At 37.3% G+C, this 19,894-nt stretch overlaps 1 protein-coding gene across 1 annotated transcript; it reads left to right on the top strand.

Moving 5' to 3' along the window:
* The first annotated feature begins 14,794 nt into the window (after window positions 1–14,794).
* LOC122070347 lies at window positions 14,795–18,239 on the top strand. The gene is made up of 2 exons (XM_042634485.1): window positions 14,795–15,291; window positions 16,103–18,239. The coding sequence occupies exons 1-2, from the start codon at window positions 14,795–14,797 to the stop codon at window positions 18,237–18,239; spliced, it is 2,634 nt and encodes an 877-aa protein (XP_042490419.1).
* Window positions 18,240–19,894: the final 1,655 nt, after the last annotated feature.

Here is a 19,894-nt window from a genome sequence, read left to right as displayed (position 1 = left end):
GAAGGTTCATCAAAATGCTTAAACACACTTTCTTCATATTGGTTGTAGTCGTTCTTTCACATTGGTTGTAGTCGTTCTTTCACAGCCAATGCATTAGCTTTGTGTATCCTAACTTCATTCTTGTTTGGTTCTGTTGACTAGATGAAGATGAAGAGCCATTATAGTGTTGAAGGTAGGGGTGTCAAATGGTGCAGTTTTGGTTATTCGATTCGGTTCCGGTTTGATTTACATTTTGATAAGGTGAAATCAAAACTGCACCGGATAGGAATAAGGTGAAATCAAAATCATTTTCATCCAATTTCGGTTTTAGCAGTTTTTAATCGGTTTTATTGTTTGGTTCACAACCGGTTTACATGGGGTTAATAGTGTCGTTTTAGAAAATAGTTTGCATCCTACAGCTAGTGTGAATCCTACATATATTAAATTTTCTAAAGAATTAAGACAATATACATTTATTTTTTCCAAGGACAATATACTTTCTATGTAAAAGGCTACACATATTATAACTAATTAACTATGATCCTAGAATTAGAAAATCAAGAAGTGGGATTGTGTGAAAGTGAAGCTCCCTTCTCGGTTAGTACTTTGCTTCTTTTTTTTTTTCCCTTCCCTTTTTCTATAGAGACCCATCGAAATTCAAAACACTTTAAGTATTTTATACTAAGTGTTGGTTAACCATCAGTTTTCTGGTTTGGTTTGATTTTAAACCAGAATTATGACCTATAAAACCAAAATCGGATCAATTTACTACGATGCAGTTTGGATCGATTATAACCAGTCGATTCCGGGGAAACAGTTTTGGTTATATATTGATACCCTTAGTTGAAGGTGTCCTCAAAGCCTATGGAGAAAACAATTCCCCCTTTGTAGAGATCCCATAATCTGAAGAGGAGTCCTCTCAAATCTGGAATGGATATTAAATAATGGGCCAAAGAAATAATGGGTGAGTCAGAATGAGTTTCATATCAATTGGTTGATTTCATTTGGTCTCTATCTCAATTAATCTGCTTGACTTTAGTCCAAAAATGTTGTTTAAGAGAATGTAGGAGATGGGTGAATGAATAGGATTAATAAAGTTCTACAAGGTTCTTGCAAACCAAGGAATAAATTGAGCGGAGTCAATACTAAACCAAGATGGTCTGTCGCCACTTTCTACCTCTACAGAGTTAATGATTCAATCAGGATGGATTTCTCCAATTCTGCTTTTGTGGACTTCATATAGTCCGTATCTGAGTTAAATCTGTTGAGGGCAATGTTGTTTGAGAGATAGGTGGAGATGGGTCAATTGGGTCATACAAATATATGATAGAGATTCTCACTATTCAGAAATTCAAATTTGCAGATGCATTTGGCTTAATGAGATAATAAAAATCCAAACATAATCCAACTGTAAGAGAAGAAAAGAAGCTATTAATTGAGAAGAAAAGAAGCTATTAAATACTCCCAAATCTGGAACAAAACTAAAAAATTTCTAACAAACGAGGCTGCATAGGTATTATCTTCAACGGCTCTTCTCTAATTAAGGCACCTGAACAAGGGTAATTTTGGATTACGATGCGGTTGTTAAACAACCAAAGTAGCAACTCAACTGAGACAAGCAACAACTAAACTCAATGGTGCAATTTAATTGGCTTTTAGTTTGCTATCGCAGGAGTGGGGGGTAAACTCTCTCCCTTTCCTGAACGCAGAAATCCCAAAAGCACTACAGTGCAGATCCATTACATACCCAAAAAAAAAAAAAAAAACCAGGGTTACATCCAAAAAAAGAGAAGAAGCAGCCCACGTTGAGGAGAAGAGGAGAAGAAGAAGAAGAAGCATCGTTTTTTTCTAATTTTTCTCTAGGAGGGACGTACCTACCTGAAAGATCGGAATCTCCACTGTTGCAGGTATTCTTCTCGTACTTTGAAAGCGAATGCTAGAGTGAGTTCAAAGGGTTTCAGGAGTAGAAGTAAGGTCAGCTTCCCGGAGTGAGTTCAGAGGCAAGATCAGACTTTCCTGGAGGGAGCAATGTCAAAGTTCCTCTTCCAGCTGAAGGCAAGAGCGGCTCCTTCTCCTTTGCAAAGTGGTGGTCGGTTTTAGGGGAGACGAGGTTTTGAGGTTTTTATCGGGAACAATTTAATTTTTTATTTCCTTGAAGACCATCTTGGGAATGAAGGTGTTACTTGATCTTCGTTCTTGAGATGATATTTTGGATCGGTTCATTTCTTGGGCACAGAAATGAGAGAGGAATTATCAAATGGTTTTTTGCCCATTTCTGTTCTAAAATGGAATCTAAAACAGAAAAGATGATCTCGGGGGAGTTACCAAACGGGCTCTTAGTAATCTATTTTTTTGATTGGTATTGAATTAGTGTCGGTCTCAGCTGATACTAATTCGGATCGTATCGATCTAAATGTTAAAATCCCCGTTAGGGTTGCAACGTATGGTTTTAGGATTAAAAAAGTAATAAAAATTTGATAAAAGTATTGGATCTATATTGTTGTCAACTAATACGGGTACGTATCACTTAATCCTTCCATAGTGAAGAGAGATATAAATTCATGAGAACCCCCCACTCTTTAATGGAGGAATGACCCATATCAAGTATTTAATAAGTTAGATGTGAAAATGAAAGATAATCTGAGTACTTAAAAAGAACAGGAGACAAAGAGATGTAAAAATCCAAAAGCATTAGGTATCAGAAAAAAAAAAAAGGTAAAAGGTAGGCAAATTTAGTAAATATAGGCTAAAGTGTTAGGAAGTGATTTGGTCCTATTCCAAATCCAATAACTCGGTGTGAGTCAACATCAGTTCTATCAATTTCTAAATGAAGCCAAGTGAAACTTTCTTCAATCCTTACCTAAGTTTTTTAGCTTCGGAAAAAGTCTGGGTGGAATAGATGAAAATAAATCTAATTCATTGATGTAAGACAAACCCACTCCGCATCAAAAACAACCAATTGCAATTCGGAACGATTTAGTGATGTTTTTTCATGGATGGTCGCACCCAATACATGGTATTGTGTGAGAATATTCGAGGCCCTTTGTGATAATTGAGATTGCTTTTTTTCACTAAGCCCTGTACAAATAAATAAAGGTATGGACCCAGCTCTCATCTTCATTCTGCTTTCCTTCTTCCTCTTTTTCACTTTTAATCTTTCTCAGTACCACAACCCAATCCTCCTGCCCGCGAAGACTGATTAGCCATCACTATATGAGGCTATCCCAAACATTTCATTAGGAAATATATATATATATATATATATAGGGAGAGGGATAGGTATGCTAGCGTAGTACCTAGGAATAAGATATGCTAACGGTATTTTAGATAAAATATAAAAAATTTCATCCGTTCATAATTGTTGTTTGACAAAATCTGCCCAATCCTTCTGCTCCACAGTTACTGCTCCCCAACCACTATCCCTTCTCTGGCCAATGTGTTTGAAGCATCACTGCCGCCGGAAAATTTAATTTTTCTCCTTGTCTTCACCTCCGTTTTATTCAATCTCACCGCCAACTATGTAGATTTGGCATTTCTTCAGTTAATATGTAAATAGAAACAGAGTAAGAATGCTCAAGAAAAGAAAGAACTCACTAAAAACTCACCCTGGCTATGGGTCTCACTGAAGAGTGGAACAGAGGAAGAAGCCATGAAATGAAATTTGTTATTTTCTTTTTTTCTTTTTCCAGGAGAGGATTTGCAGTGAAGAGGTGAGGGTGTTGGGAGGGAGGGAAACAGGAAGGAGGGTATTTATTATGTTAAGAGAGGGAAGAGTGGGGATTGGAAAGGAATCGAATAACAAAACACAGTGAGAGAATTTCCCTTCATAATTCAAGAGAGGCCTTATGGCCTTTGGTTTCACTTTCACTGTTTCACGCATTAGTTTGTCAATTTGCTATTTGAAAGCAATCATTACAATTGAATACCATTCCTATTGAAAATAAATTAAAATAATCATGGTATTGGTTACAACTAGGGGTGTCAATTCGTGGCCCAACCCGATTAAACCGATCGGGACCGACCGTTTATAGACCGGCCCGGCCCGGACCGTTTATTAAACGTGTCGGGCTTGAGCCCGGCCCGTTTATAAATGGTTTCGGTCTCGGTTTTGCTACTTGGACAGTCGGACGCCCGACCAAGACCGACCGAATAACGCCCAACCGAGATCAGTCTATTGTGCACCGACTTGGCCCGACCCTTTAATGATTGTAGAATACCTAATTTACCCCCCAAATTAAAGAATAAAAAGTAAAAAGTAAAGACATATTCACATTTTAAATAATGGTTATATTTGGTATCATTTATTAATTTATTTTCATTTTTTTGGGCTTGCATGAGTGGGCCGGAATATAAGAGCACATTTTAAAGAGGACCCGTTTAAAAACCAGTTAAAGCCCGTTTAACATTAAACATATCTGTAGCCCGATTAAGGCCCAACTAAAGCCCGATTAAGATAGCCCGATTATAGCCCGAGACCGACCGACCGAATATAAAGTGTACCATGCCCTCAATAATTAAGCCCGATTAGTTAAATGGGCGGATATGGTGTAGCCTTTGAAAGTCTTCAAGCCCGATTAAGCCCGATCGAAACCGGACCGGCCCGACCGGTTGACACCCCTAGTTACAATAATAACATGAAATCCGAGATATATATATATATATATATATGATCGAAACAGTATCAACTTTGGCTACTTTTCATCGGATCATCCATTGTACAACATATCTTTCATCCGATGAAACATTAAAACCTTATTCTACCATTAACTATTAATGGTCAATAATATTGAAGAACCTTATGATTTTATGCAAAATAATGATTTCGAACAGAAGAATAAGGCTCTGATGTCAATTGTTGGTGGAAATCCAATCGCATAGCGGAAGGGATCGGATTGGGATCTCTTGCATTCGAAATCACTGTACAAAAAATTAATCACATAGGAAAGAAATGGTTTACCTTAGAACCGCAATTGAAGTTCCTCTTCCAAATAATAGTTTTTTCACACTTGAGCAACCGTAGAGATCGATCTCAACACTTTAAAACTATGATCCACGTTCAATTGAAGAAGAATAATCGCCATTAAAGTTTTCTCCTTCATACACACTCACTCACAATGGAAAAAAAAAAAAAAAAAAAAAAACATGGGAGAGAAGAGAGGAAGTTCTAAAAACTAAATCTCTTTCTCCCTTATCCCTTATATAACAAAACTTGTTTTAGGGTTTTCTCTATTGGTCAAATATTTGTTTCATAAACAAGGAAAACCAAATCTTGGTGGTAGAGAACAGTATCCAAATTGAACAGCTACTTTGCTTCTAAAGTGGGAAGAGATAGAATCTAAAAGAGATTGCTATCTTCGTGGATGACAAATATATTCAAATTATATTTTATCCACTACCATAAATAAAAAGAAAATTAACCATTTAATATTCTCAAATCTTGTCATGCAATATTAACTATTTAATTTGCACATAAGACCTTCTACTTTTTCAATATCCCATAATGAGCTACATGGCATGTAATTTAATACTACTTAACCCCAACTCATTGTACATGTCTATTTCAGAGATTCTGTAAACATGATCGGACACTAAAAAATATTTCAAATAAAATTTAATTTTGTAAATAATTTACAAAAAATGACACTAGTACCAGATTTCTATCTGATCAAGTACAGACATTCTCTCTCCTCGATGTTCCCCAATTAAGAGTAGTGGATCCCATGTTGACGATTTCTTTCATTAACAATATAGGACAACGTATTTAACACACCGATATAAAACACGTGATACAACACTGCAACAAATAGGATCTCTCAATTCAAAGGTCAAGTGACGGGTATGAATCTCGTCCTCACACAACTGATAGTAATATATGCGAGATTCTTACCAGATTCTTTTCTATACACACACAGTATGTGTACTTACATTTATGTACCAGAATCACATCCCTGGTGACATACAATATAACGATCATATGAACAGGATGTCCGGTCCTATCCTTAGCTGAGAACAATTTTGGGTGAAAACCCATGGAACAACTTACAAGCCCAATAAATAAATGACATGCATAAATAAAATTAAACAATCTTATTAAGAAACCAGGTTTGATGGACATACATATCCAACAGAATGTTGCCATTCCTTCCTTAGATCCTACCCTTGTATCTCAAGCGATTTAAGATTTTTCAAGAAATAGGATATTTAGAACGACTTTAACTTATCACTAGGATTTCTTAATTTGTTCAAGGCCCTGGATCCTCATGTTAATCATAGAAATTCAAATTTCCTCTTATGATGTAGGAATTTAACAGTTCATAGTCACTTAGTGTTGGAATAAAATAGTATATTATGTTATCTTGATGCTTACTTATCACTCCAGTGATATTTGCATTTAAGCTTCCACACCCTACTTATAAATGTAAGGATGCATATTTTTAATATATATATATATATATATATTTTTTTTTATACTCAATTTTCTCTAGTTTTTATTTCTCATTACATCCTACAAAAACTCAAAATTTATATCTTTTGTTTTTTTAACTAAATATTTTTGTTTCATTAGTTGTTGCGATTTTCCTTTTGATATGAAATGATTGCAGGGATCAAGCAGAGATAGTTGAATTAGTTGCTAAAAGGTTTTTGGATGATCTGGTTCGTAGCACATACTTGGCTGAATGTAAATACCCGATTGGCATAGATTCCCATGGAGAAGATCTATTATCTTTATTAAGCATTGGTTCTCATGATGTTCAATTCATAGGAATATCTGGTTGGAGTGGAATTGGGAAGACAACCATTTCTAAGGCTGTCTATAACTGCTATCCTTCAGCCTTTAATAAGCATAGTTTTATTTCAGATGTTAGTTAACAAGCAAAGCAATGCACAGATCTTGCTTCTTGGCAGAATCGAGTACTTAAGGATATTTTCAAAACAGATTTTGATATAGGTCATGATCATAGAGGAAAAAAATTGATGAAAGAAAGGCTTTGCAAAGAAAACATTCTTCTTGTTCTTGATGATGTGGATAGTAAAGAACAACTAGATGCTTTGGCCAGTGAGTTCAATTGGTTTGGTCAAGGAAGTCGAATCATAATAACAACCAAAGATGAATATATCTTGATAGTGGCTAAAATTGATAATGAGAAAATCTATTGGCCTCAAGAGTTGGACCATTAGGAATCTCTTCAACTATTTAGTTGGCATGCCTTTTCAAAGGATGATCCTCCTGAAGATTATATGAAGCTCTCACATGATATAGTACGCTATTCGAGAGGGTTGCCTTCAACTCTAGAGGCGTTAGGGTATTATCTGTTAGACATAAGCGACAAAGAAGAGTGGAAAACAACATTGCAAAAATTGAAAGCAGGTAAAGTTTCTATCTCCAGGCTTGCATCTTTACGCAAACAAAGAAAGTACACATGTCGTATGAAAAATAATCCCCTTAGTTGTCACCCTCCACTTCATGGAACCTTTGGAAACAACACCACTGTTGCTATAGCATCTAGAATCTTCGGAGGATGTCTGGATCTAAATCACTCCATGTCTACTGAAAGAGATGGAGACAAGTGGTTCACAATAGTAGAGATTTGAGCTACAATATCTAAATTAATGGGAGGATATCTCGATCCAAACGGCTCTGTAGCTACTGATAGAGTTGGTAAGTGGTTCAAAACACCAGATTTCAAAGCTGCAACACATTTTCAACAAGATAAAAGCTTGTTATTGGAACAACAAATGGCTATTATGCATAAAGCGGTCAAAGAAATTGGAAAGTTTTTCACCAGAAAAGAGTTAAAGAAGGCAACCAATAACTTCCATGAGAGTCGAATAATTGGGCAAGGAGGGTTTGGTACAATTTATAAGGGAATCTTACAAATTGGCCAAATAGTTGCCATTAAGAAATCCAAAACGTTAGACAAAAGACAGATTGTACAATTTATAAATGAGGGTTTTATCCTCTCTCAAATCAATCACAGACACACGATGAAGCTCTTGGGTTGTTGCTTGGAGACTATTGACCAGTATTGAAGATCAACGCCCCAGCTCAAGGATACTTGGGCAATAAGATTTCCACATCAGCATCACAATCTCACATGTGATATCAAGCTCCACAAGATCTCAGATTTCTTATTATCCTATCTTCTGTAGTTGGAAACTTAGAAATTGTGTACTATTACTCTTGGAAGAATTTGATTGTAATCCGATCTTCCATAGGTAACTAAATCAATCTATTATCTCATGTACTCATGTGTATATACTATTACCTAGTAAATGAAAATACAAGAAATATTCTCACAATCAATATGGTATCAAGAGCCTAATAGGCCATTGCTCTATTCCATGTGTTATTCTTGGTTACCCTCCTTCTCATGTAGGGTATAGGTGTCTCGATCTCTCTACCAATAGAACATATATCGCTCGTCACGTTCGTTTTGACGAGAGTGTATTTCCTTTTGCTTCTCGGCCTCCTGTGGTTCCCTCTCCCCTGGTCTCACCATCTTCTCCATGGGCTTCTGCCCCCAATACAGTTCCATTTCGTGGTAATCCCTTACCAACATTGCGCCCCCTCTCTCCATTGCCTCTATCGCCTGTCACCCCCCATCTCCCCAAACCCCTCCATCTCACACTTCCTCCTCATCGCCCTCCCCTACCTCCACAACCCACACTTGACCACTAAGGGAACTCTATAATGCACCAACACCAAATCCTTCCCTACCACCCTCTACCTCCACCATCTCCAATCCTAACCCGGCCCCACCTTCCCTACCACCTGCTCCCTCAGCCCGCCTCCACCCTATGCACCTGCGCTCTCACAAACAACCCCCTACCCCGCATGCTTTGACTACTACTGCTTCTGCCATACTTGAACCAAGTTGTTTCTCTGAAGCAAAGAAGCACCCTCAATGGCGCCTTGCCATGACTGAGGAATTTAATACACTCATAAAAAATGGAACCTGGTCCCTCATCCCATGCCTGCCCCACATGAACCTTGTCGGATGCAAATAGGTATACCGCATTAAGTGCAAAGCAGATGGGTCCTTGGAATGGTATAAGGCTCGGTTAGTCACAAAAGGGTTTCACCAACAGCACGGGATTGATTATACCGATACATTTAGCCCAGTGGTTAAGGCAACCACTATTCGTTCCATACTTGCTATAGCTATCTCTCAAGGCTGGTCACTCCGTCAACTTGACGTCCATAATGCATTCCTGCATGGTCGCCTCATAGAAGAGGTATTTATGAATCAGCCACAGGGTTTTGCAACCCCAATCGGACCAATCATGTGTGCCGCCTACATAGGTCCTTGTATGGCCTCAAACAGGCCCCTCGAACGTGGTTTCATAGGCTCTCCACGTTCCTCCTTCATTTGGGTTTTGTTGCATCACAGAATGATCCATCTTTATTCATTTATAAGTCTAATGGCCATCTCCTGTATCTTTTGGTTTATATTGATGGCATACTTGTCATAGGCAATTCGTCCGCATAGGTCACTGCTCTAATTGCCAAACTTGTGGCTGAATTTTCTATCAAAGATCTTGGCCCCTTGGGTTTCTTTTTGGGCATTGAGGCAGTACCACAACCCAATGGTATTCTTCTCTGTCAGTCCAGGTATATCCATGACCTACTGGCACGCTCAGGCATGACTGATTGCAAACCGGTTCACACTCCTATGGTTGTGATAGAACCGACATTGCCTTCAGGGGGTGCTCCCTTTGATGATCCCATTGTGGGCGCCTTGCAGTATGTGACCCTTACCTGTCCAGATGTGGCTTTCGCTGTGAATAGGGCGTGCCAACATATGCATGCCTCAACTATGGATCACTGGAGTCATGTCAAGCACATTCTCCGATATCTCAAACAAAGTTGCTCCCTCGGTCTCTTGGTTGAGCACTCCTCCAAGGCCACGCTCTAGGCCTTCTCAGATGCCGATTGGGTTGGTGACAGTTTTGATCGTCGGTCGTCGGTCCACTGGTGCTTACGCCATCTACCTTGGGTCAAACCTGATCTCCTGATCCTCTCGCAAATAGAAAACTGTGGCTCGTTCCTCCACTGAAGCTGAGTACAAAGCATTAGTGGATGCCTCTGTCGAACTTATATGGCTGGAATCTCTATTTCAGGAATTAAGCTTTCCTATTCACGGCCCCCCAGTCCTGTGGTGTGATATTATAGGTGCCACATATCTATCGGCCAATCCAGTGCTCCATGCTCACACCAAACATGTAGAGATTGATTTCCACTTCGTTCGTGAACGTGTGGCCAATCGTCAGCTGACTGTGCAATTTATCTCCACAACTGATCAGCTCACTGATGCTCTCACTAAACCTCTTGCCACCGCACGATTCCAATTCCTGAGGGACAAGTTGAAGGTTCAATCTCCTCCACCTACAACTTGAGGGGGTGTATTGACCAATATTGAAGATCAACGCTCCAACTCACAGATACTTGGGCGATAAGATTTCCACATCAGCATCACAATCTCACATGTGATATCAAGCTCCACAAGATCTCAGATTTCTTATTGTCCTATCTTCTGTAGTTGGAAACTTAAAAATTGTGTTCTATTACTCTTGGAAGAATCTGATTGTAATCCGATCTTCCATAGGTAACTAAATCAATCTATTGTCTCATGTACTCATGTATATATACTATTACCTAGTAAATGAAATACAAGAAATATTCTCACAATCAATAGAGACCCATTGTTAGTTTATGAGTTCTTCTCTAATGGGAGTCTCTTTAGACATATTCATGGTGAGAATAAAAAAGTCTTTCTTTCATGGGAAAATCATTTAAGAATTGTTGTAGAAACAGCTGATGCACTATCCTATTTGCACTCTTCTCATTGAGTGCCTATAATTCGTAGGGATGTCAAGTCTGCTTATATACTACTATCCGATAACTACGATGCTAAAATATGTGATTTTGGAGCTTCAAGATTGGTTCCTCTGGATAAACCTCAAGAAACAACAATACTTCAGGGGACTCATGGGTACTTAGCCCCAGAATGTTTGTCTAATGGTAAACTAACTGATAAAAGTGATGTTTATAGTTTTGGAGTTGTTCTAGCTGAACTTTTGACTGGTAAAAAGCCAATTTTTCAAGATGAATCTGAGGAATATATAGCTCTAGCAATGTATTTTGTATCTTCAATGGAAGATGGGAAGCTTTTTCATATTCTTGATGACCAAATAGTAAATGGTGGGAATAGAAAACAATTATTTAGAGTTGCTGAGCTTGCAAGAAATTGCTTGAATGATAGAAGCGACGATAGGCCGCCAATGAAGGAAGTCGAAAAGATGCTTGCTTCTTTCCAAATGTTGTTTGAGGAAACTGAACTTAGGTGAGCCATTACCAAGTTCTGTTTCGGCTCACTACCAACATGACAAGGTAATGCTTTTAATGATTAGAGATCATACATTATGCTTATGTTGCTGAACAACATTGTACAACTCTTTTTTTTTTTTTTTTTTTTTTTTAATTTCGTACAACTTTTATGAAAGGAGTTTTTTTTTTTTTTTTTCCAATTTATCATATAATCCTACATGACATAATAGACCTCAACTCTTTTGGCTTAATATATCTATTGACATTAATTTTACAGTTATTCCAATATTCAAAAAAAACAAAGAGTATTCATTCATGTTCATTGTTTTTTTTTTTCTTCCTCTGAGGGGATCAATTTGTATTAAAAAGAAGAAAGAAGAAAATAAACAAATAAAACCAGGCAATAGCCAAAAACTCCGACAACAAAGCTTATATTTCTATTTTCTGAGGCTCCATATTCTTCATTGTACATTTTTTTTTTGTGCAAATAAAATTTACTTGAAAATTTTATAAAATTGTCGCAAAATCTTACAATAAATAAGGACTACCCTTATATTTCGTGTTAACGTTCTCCTTCTTACAACCTGAAGTAACCTTTTGTGATAGGATTTGAATCTACAAAATCATAGTCATTTGTGTGATCATCACTTTTTTCAACATTGTCATTACGTAAGAAACAAAGACGATGGAAGAAGGTAGCTTCCATACCCCAACCTGTTTCAATCAATAAATTGATTCAAACCAAATAAGTTGAACCAATTAAATGTAAAATGAGAAGTGAGTTGGGTTATCAAAATAGGAGAGTAAGATAATGAAAACAAATAATAAATGGTTTGGTTCAATTTTGCTACCGTTATAAACTATTTAAGATCAGCTTAAAACACAATCCATAAAACCAATTATTTAGTGGGCTTGCAAGTTTGAACCTTTTTTATCAATAAAATGAAAGATATTAAATAACTACTTTTTAATCTCCATTTTATCCAATCATGTCAGAATAATATTATAAAATCGGCCATTACATTATTTTTTTTTAACCTAACCCGGTCACAAGAAGGAATAATTGTCCTAGACAATATAGGAAAATGCATGTTATGATTAGCTTGCACGAAATGTAGGTCATTGTCTTTAAAATTAAATTATGGGAAAAAGAAGAGGTGACTTTTGCATCTAGACATAGTGGAAGGTAAAATGACTACCGCACCTTTCATGAAAGAAGGAAATTAAACCCATTCCTGTTTATGCTTCAACTAGTGCTCTCATTAACCCTTCTATTAGTGCAGGAGCCACACTGTCTTTTAAGGAACCCTCTCCCTTCAATTATATATGGCCATATAGGTGAAAGAACCTTGCTCGCTTGCATGGCTCTACGCCCAGGCACATGGGGAGAGCTGCTGGGGCAAGGGCGTCTTCTTACAGTCCACCCATGTGTCTGTGTAGGGATATCAATTGGACGGACGGGGCTGGTCTCGATCGAGCATTTACCCTTGTGACCTGCCTACATAATGAATGAGTAGGTCTTGATTAGGTTTCGGATTTTAACTAGGTTTCTACTAATCAGGCCTTCAACAAGCTAATGCACCATTCAAGCCCTAAACAGGCTTTATTTATCTTAGATTTCAGAAAAAATAATATATTTATTAAATTGTCAACAATTTGGAAAAGACTTTACACTTAATTACATTCACTAATTGATAAAATATCAATATATACCTTGCTCTAATAAAAAAAAAAAAAAATTCAAAATATACATATAAATGGTCGGACTAAACCGGTTAAGCTGAGTTGAGTTTGTAATCGGCTAGGCTGGTAGGTAGCCAATTAGGCAGGAATGACATGTTATAAATGCATGGGCTTGGCATCCAGCACAATAATTAATCGGGTGAGTCTCAGTCGGGCTTTAATCAGGCAGTCTCGATCAGGTCGAGCCTGAAATTGACACCCCTGTGTTTGGAATTGGAGAATATAACTGGGCAGGGTTCTTTTTCCTTTAAAAAGAAGATAGAGAGAGTAAGGGGAAGTCAGCCACGTCTGTCCTGAGAAATCTTATGTGTAGAGGGATTGCGAAATCTGTAGGAAGATTTAATTACATAGTAAAATGATTTTTTAATATTTTTCAATTCCATGTGACCTGCCATAAAGGGTGCAACTAAGTCGGATTGGGCGAGATTTTAAAAACCCAGGCCCAACCGAAGGACATAGTCTAAGTCTAACCCAGCCTGACCCAGAAATCTCATCCTTGGTCCTGAAACCGAGTCTCACCGGGCTTTAATCACCTTGGAGAAATTACATATGGAGAGCTCGATGACAATAATTAAGAATTAAAAATTAAAGGAAGCAACTTTAGATAAAATAAAAAAAGCCACTCAGATTGCCAACTTCAACGATTTACCTTGGTCCAAATTTAACTATGATTTCTCTTTCAGCCTAAAGTTTATTTGCCTATTAGTTGAGGAAATAAACTGAATTTACCTTGGTCCAAAGTTAACAATCTGTCTTCATGGACACAGCTTGATTTGGTTGTTTAATTATGGCTGTCTTGTATAGGTAGGCTTGAGCTTAAGTCTCTAGTTCGAGCCTCTCCACCACATATACCGTGAAGCACTCTCACTCCGGATCAGGCTCCTCTCCAACGATTGCATCTTCCAACGCCCCTTCAACGATCATCTAAGGGCTGCAAGAGCTTGGTCACACATTCCAATACATGTCAACACCTGGGAATATATGTCCAAGCTTTTCAACCTTTGAATGAGTCATTGGAGGATCGTTGGTGTTCGAGAGGATCCCAATCCTCCCACTCCACCCTTAGTGATCCCTGTCGGCTGGTCCCTAGGGCAACCAACTTTGGCGCAAAAAAAAAAGAGAGGGGGAATGTTTTCTATAAATGAGTGTAGCTCCTTTGTTAACCAGCCCAGCCAATGAAAAGTGATCCCTCTGTGAATACTTTCGCACTCTCATTAGCATCAGGCAATTACAGAAGCCACATTTTCCCAAAAAGAAAATCCACTTTTCTCTGTGCTTGCAGAAAAGGATTAACTTATTACCATACTACCATGCAATCTATTGAGATGCATAGCTTCTTTCATTAGGCGCCATACAGATTACATATCGGTAAAGGTTTGGCCTTGTGGGTCCAGTCCTAAGTCTAACACGTCCCAAACTGCCTTATTATGACCGTAATATGTTATTCTGTTTGATCCCATAGTTCCACCAAACTCTATTAAAAGCAGACTCTACACAGACAGAAAAATATATAAATAAATCCCTCAACGACGTCAAATGTCTCTTACTTCAATTCGTGGAAGGCACGCCGAAGTTTTCTAATCAACTCCTCTAAATAGTCAACATAGAGACAGAAAGTTACAAAAGTCTATACTCCGTTAACAATAATTTCGCAGAAGGTTCGTTGAATCAACACAAAACTTCCTATTTTAAAGTCAATTTGTAAAATCAAGATCTAATATTCTCTGCAACAATTTCAAGTTCATGGCGGCTCTAGATGGGGCTTCCTCCACCTTCACCTTCACAACTGGATTTTCTAGCTATGATGTGTTCCTCAACTTCAGGGGCGAAGATACTCGTAATAGCTTCACTAGCTTCCTTAACTTAATTATGAAAGACAAGGGAATCAATGTTTTTATTGATAGCGAAAATCTCTGGACTGGTGAAGCCATTGGACCCTCCTTGCTTAAAGCAATCGATGGCTCCAAAATCTCTATCCCTGTCTTCTCACAAGGATATGCCAACAGCAAATGGTGCCTTCTGGAACTTGCTCAGATTCGTCAATGCCATATATCCAACGGTCAACTGGTCTTGCCCATATTCTTTTACGTTGATCCATCCCATGTTCGGAATCAGATCGGAAGTTTTGAAGAAGCATTTCGAGAGCACAAGAAGAATTTTGAGCCCCATATTGTAGATAGTTGGAGGAAAGCTTTGAGAGTGGTGGGGAGTTTGAAAGGAGAAGTTATTGACAAAAATACGTAAGTCTAATCCCATAAAAATTTTTTGAATGTATTCTCATTATGGTATCTTAAACTTTATAATGATTATCTCTTTATTTTCATTTCATTAGCCCATTCCGCTTCCAGCTTTAGCTATTTTCTCTCCACCCCTCCCGATATATAGTTTGATTATAAAGCTTTTTATAATAACTTCAACTGAATTGCATACCTTATCAAAATCAAACATTATCACTAAAATTTGCTTATGGATACAAAGTCTTTAAACATAAGGGTTATATTTATTTGTTTGATAAGAATGTTGCCTTTCATTCATATCCCACTTGAGTGCAAATACGGAAAATTTGGTGCAATGGTTGGACTAGGGTATCTTATTGATCGACCATAGTGAACCATGTGTTAGACCATTCCCCTTGTATCTTAAGTGGTTCAAGATTTTTCAAGAAATTAGTCATTTTAAACCCATTTTAACATATTATCAGGGGTTTTCAATAATGTTTGATGCCAAAATTGTTAGTTTTATCATAGAGATTCAGATTTCCTTATGATGTAGGATATTTAATAGCTCATAGTCACTTAGTGTTGGGATAACGTAGTAAATTAGACTATCTTTCTAATCTATTATCACTCATATTTGTGTTCAAGTCGTCACACCCCTAATTCGTATATAGTGATGCATATTTCTAATTTTTACTAATGCTAAATTCTAACCAATGTTTATTCTGATTGCTTTCCATTCTAAATAAGCATAAAATAATAAGTTTTTTTTTTACTAGATATTTTGATGTCATTAATTGTTATGATTTTCTTTTTTGATATGAAATGATTGTAGGGACCAAGGAAAGATTGTTGAATTAGTTATCAGAAGGATTCTGGATGAATTGGTCAGTAACACGCATTTGGATGAATGCAAATACCCTATTGGTATAGATTCTCGTGTTAAGGAAATGTTATCTTTATTAAGTATGAGTTCCGATGATGTTCAGTTCATAGGAATCTGTGGTTCCCGTGGCATTGGGAAGACGACCATTGCTAAGATTGTCTATAATCGCATCCTTTCAAACTTCAAGAAATATAGTTTTATTTCAGATGTTAGCAAACAAGCAATGCAATGCATGGGGCTTGTGTCTTTGCAGAAACGACTTCTTAAAGATATCTTCAAAATAGACCTTGACGTAGGTCATTATCATAAAGGGAAAAAATTGATAGAACACCATCTTTGCAAAGAAAAGGTTCTTCTTGTCCTTGATGATGTGGACAATAAAGAACAGGTAGATGCTTTAGCCGGTGAACTCAATTGGTTTGGTCAAGGAAGTAGGGTCATTATAACAACCACTAATGAACATATCTTGAATGTGGCAAAAGTTGTTAAAGATAAAATCTGTTGGCTTCAAAGGCTGGACCGTGAGGAATCTCTTGAACTATTTAGTTTGCATGCATTTTCCATGGATGAACCTCCTCAAGAGTATATGCAACTTTCACATGATATAATACGTTATTCGGAAGGATTGCCTTTAATTCTCGAGATGTTGGGGTCTTACTTATCCAACATAAATAGCAAAGAAGAGTGGAAAAGTACGCTGCGAAAATTAAAAGGAGATAAAGCTTCTATCTCCAATCTTGGATCTTTTCTTGCATCTTTACGTAGGCAGAGAGAAAAAACGTGCCCTATGAAAGACAATCCCGTTGGTTCTCACCCACTATATAATGGAACTACCGGAATCAACAACACTGTTGCTAGAGTTTCTAAAGTCCTCGGAGGATGTCTGGATCTAAGTGGCTACGCAACTACCGATAGAGTTGGTAAGAGGTTCACAATGGCAGAGAACCAAGCTGAATTATCTAAATTCACCGAAGATAATCTAAATCCAAATGGCTCCACAGCTATTGATAGAGATGATAATAATTTGTTTCCAGTGGCAGAGAACCAAGCTGAACTATTGTCTAAATTCATCGGAGGAAGTCCGAATCCAAATTGCTCCACAGCTATTGATAGAATTGATAATAATTTGTTTCAAGTGGCAGAGAAGCAAGATGAACTATTATTTGAATTCACCCGGGGAAGTCTGAATCCAAATGGTACAAAAACTATTGATAGAGATGGTAATAATTTGTTCACAAAAGCAGAGATTCGAGCTGCAACAAAGAATTTTGATAACTCATTGGTGATCGGAGAGGGTGGCTTTGGTACAGTTTACAAGGGCGTCCTATATGATGGTACTCAGGCAGCATTCAAGCGTGCCCATCTGCCTTCTATATATGGACAAGGCCGGGTAGCATTTGAGACAGAGATTCAGATGCTATCAAAGCTCAAGCATACACATGTGGTTTCCTTGATTGGGTTCTGCAAGGAAAAGAATGAGATGACTTTGGTGTATGAGTATATGGCAAATGGGGATCTATCGAAGCATCTCTTTGGCAGTGATCTTCCACCATTGACATGGAAGCAGAGATTAGAGATTTGCATAGGAGTTGCACGTGGGATCAACTACCTCCACACATGGGGAGAGGGTGCTATAATCCATAGGGACGTTAAGACATCCAACATACTATTGGATGAGAACTTTGTAGCAAAGATAGCTGATTTTGGAATATCAATAACAGATACTTCATTATATGATCCCTTTTTTGGTTCTCTTGTGACGGGAACCGCTGGATATATTGATCCTGAATACAAGAGAAGTCGGAAATTGACAAAAAAGTCTGATGTTTACTCTTTTGGTGTAGTATTGCTTGAGGTTTTCAGTGGTCGGCCACTTTCTGATGCACGCTTGTCAAAACAACGGGCCTACAATAAAGGATGGGAATCACTTGAAACCATTGTGGATCAACGGCTTGAAGGGAGTTACTCTCAACAATCATTGAAGCAATTGGGGCGGATTGCAAGGAGATGCGTTGCCGATGCAAGTTGGGGCCGACCCACAATGATGGCAGTGTTGCTGGAGTTGGAGTACATTTTTCATGGATGAATCTTGGTTAACAAGTAATTGTTAGGGCTTGATTGACAACATTTTTGTTTTCAATTCATTGATTCTGTTTGAAAGTGATTTTTTTTTTTTTTTTTTTTTTTTTTTTTTTTTGTGATTTTGCGATTTCTGAGATCAAGATCATCTATTGGTAAATCATCAAGAAAGTACTTTTAAAATTAATTTAGATCAGAATCAACGATTGATAAAGAAATAAAAAAAATCATTTTCATCTATAGCCTGATAATTACAAAATTCCCATTTCACGTTTGAAACTCTATTTTATTTTAAATTCTAATATACACATAATATAACACCTTCAATCATTATACTTGTACAAACAATTAAAAAAATATTGTATAAATAAAATTTGATCATGATCTAAAACCAATAATGTTAAACTTATCATTCCCTCTCGCATTACACTCGACCATGTGACACAGAATTAAGATTGAATAACTAGAAAATTTAGAGCACATGAGAGGAAAAATTTGATAGTAGCTTTTATTTTAGGTTCACGATGATTGGATATATAATATAGGAGGGCAACTGTTGGATGGAATTAAGTTGAGTTGTAATTGCAAGAGAAACAAAATATGTTGCACACGCAAAACAGAGGCTGAAAAATAACATCACTGCAGCCAATTTGTATGGACTCAACCTGACCCAAATGAAAATATAAAATGCATTTTGTGGCATTGGATTGTTTCAGAGCCCTTTGCATCAATTAAAATCCAAAAAACAGATCATCATTACACTAAAATAATATTATATCACATACAGAGAAGAAAGCATGACAAATATATCATTGAACAAAAGAAAGAAATAGGTTTTAAAAGATATTAGATTCTCTGCAATTAAAAGTCATATCAGAGAGAGAGAGAGAGAGAGAGAGAGAGAGAGAGACAGAGGTGTTGAACAGCAGAGTTATCTAAGAGACGTCCACCCGCTAAAGCTCCTGAAACCGTACAGGAAAACAGAGAGGAGGACGTCTTCTTACGAAGGTCTCCTAGGGAGAAATTTAGAGAAGGAAGACGTCTTCCTTGTATAGGTCGTCTTGGGAGAAATTTTAGATGACGCGAGTTTGCCAGAAAAAATTGGGGTCCTTTTATCTCGTAAGTGATTTGTTTCACGAGTTTTGTTTTAGCAGATTTTTTATGTTTTATAATTCTTGATTTTTGGGGGTAATTTGGACCATGGTCTAATTTCTAAGAACAAAAAATTAGACCAGTGTTACCAAGCAAAATTTTACTCTCAATCTGTTCCCATGAAACAAAAATCAATGGAATCAGGAATCAAGAGTGTTGTCAATGGGGCCCTTAATGTATATATCGGGCCGTTAATATGTATCGCTGTTCCTATATTTAGAGATTTGATTGTCATTTGATTAGTTGTTGTACACGGTACAATGTTCACAAATTCAATATTATACTGAAATACACATGCATCTTTCTAACCACCCCCAACCCCCCCAAAAAAAATAAAAACATGCATCTTCTTCTGTCAGTAATGCTTTGGAAGAACCGTATTCACATGCCCAAAAAATGCTAGGGAAGAATATTCTACATGCTTATTAGCAGACTCAATATTCCTCTTTCTTCCAATTGGAAAGCCTATATTTTATATGTTCTATTTTAGCCAAATATCTCAACCAATTA

This window comes from Macadamia integrifolia, unplaced genomic scaffold (assembly GCF_013358625.1).
Source record: "Macadamia integrifolia cultivar HAES 741 unplaced genomic scaffold, SCU_Mint_v3 scaffold891, whole genome shotgun sequence".
NCBI classification, from domain to species: Eukaryota; Viridiplantae; Streptophyta; class Magnoliopsida; order Proteales; family Proteaceae; genus Macadamia; species Macadamia integrifolia.
Note: the sequence above shows the minus strand (reverse complement) of the source record. Positions and strands in the feature narration are given on the sequence as shown.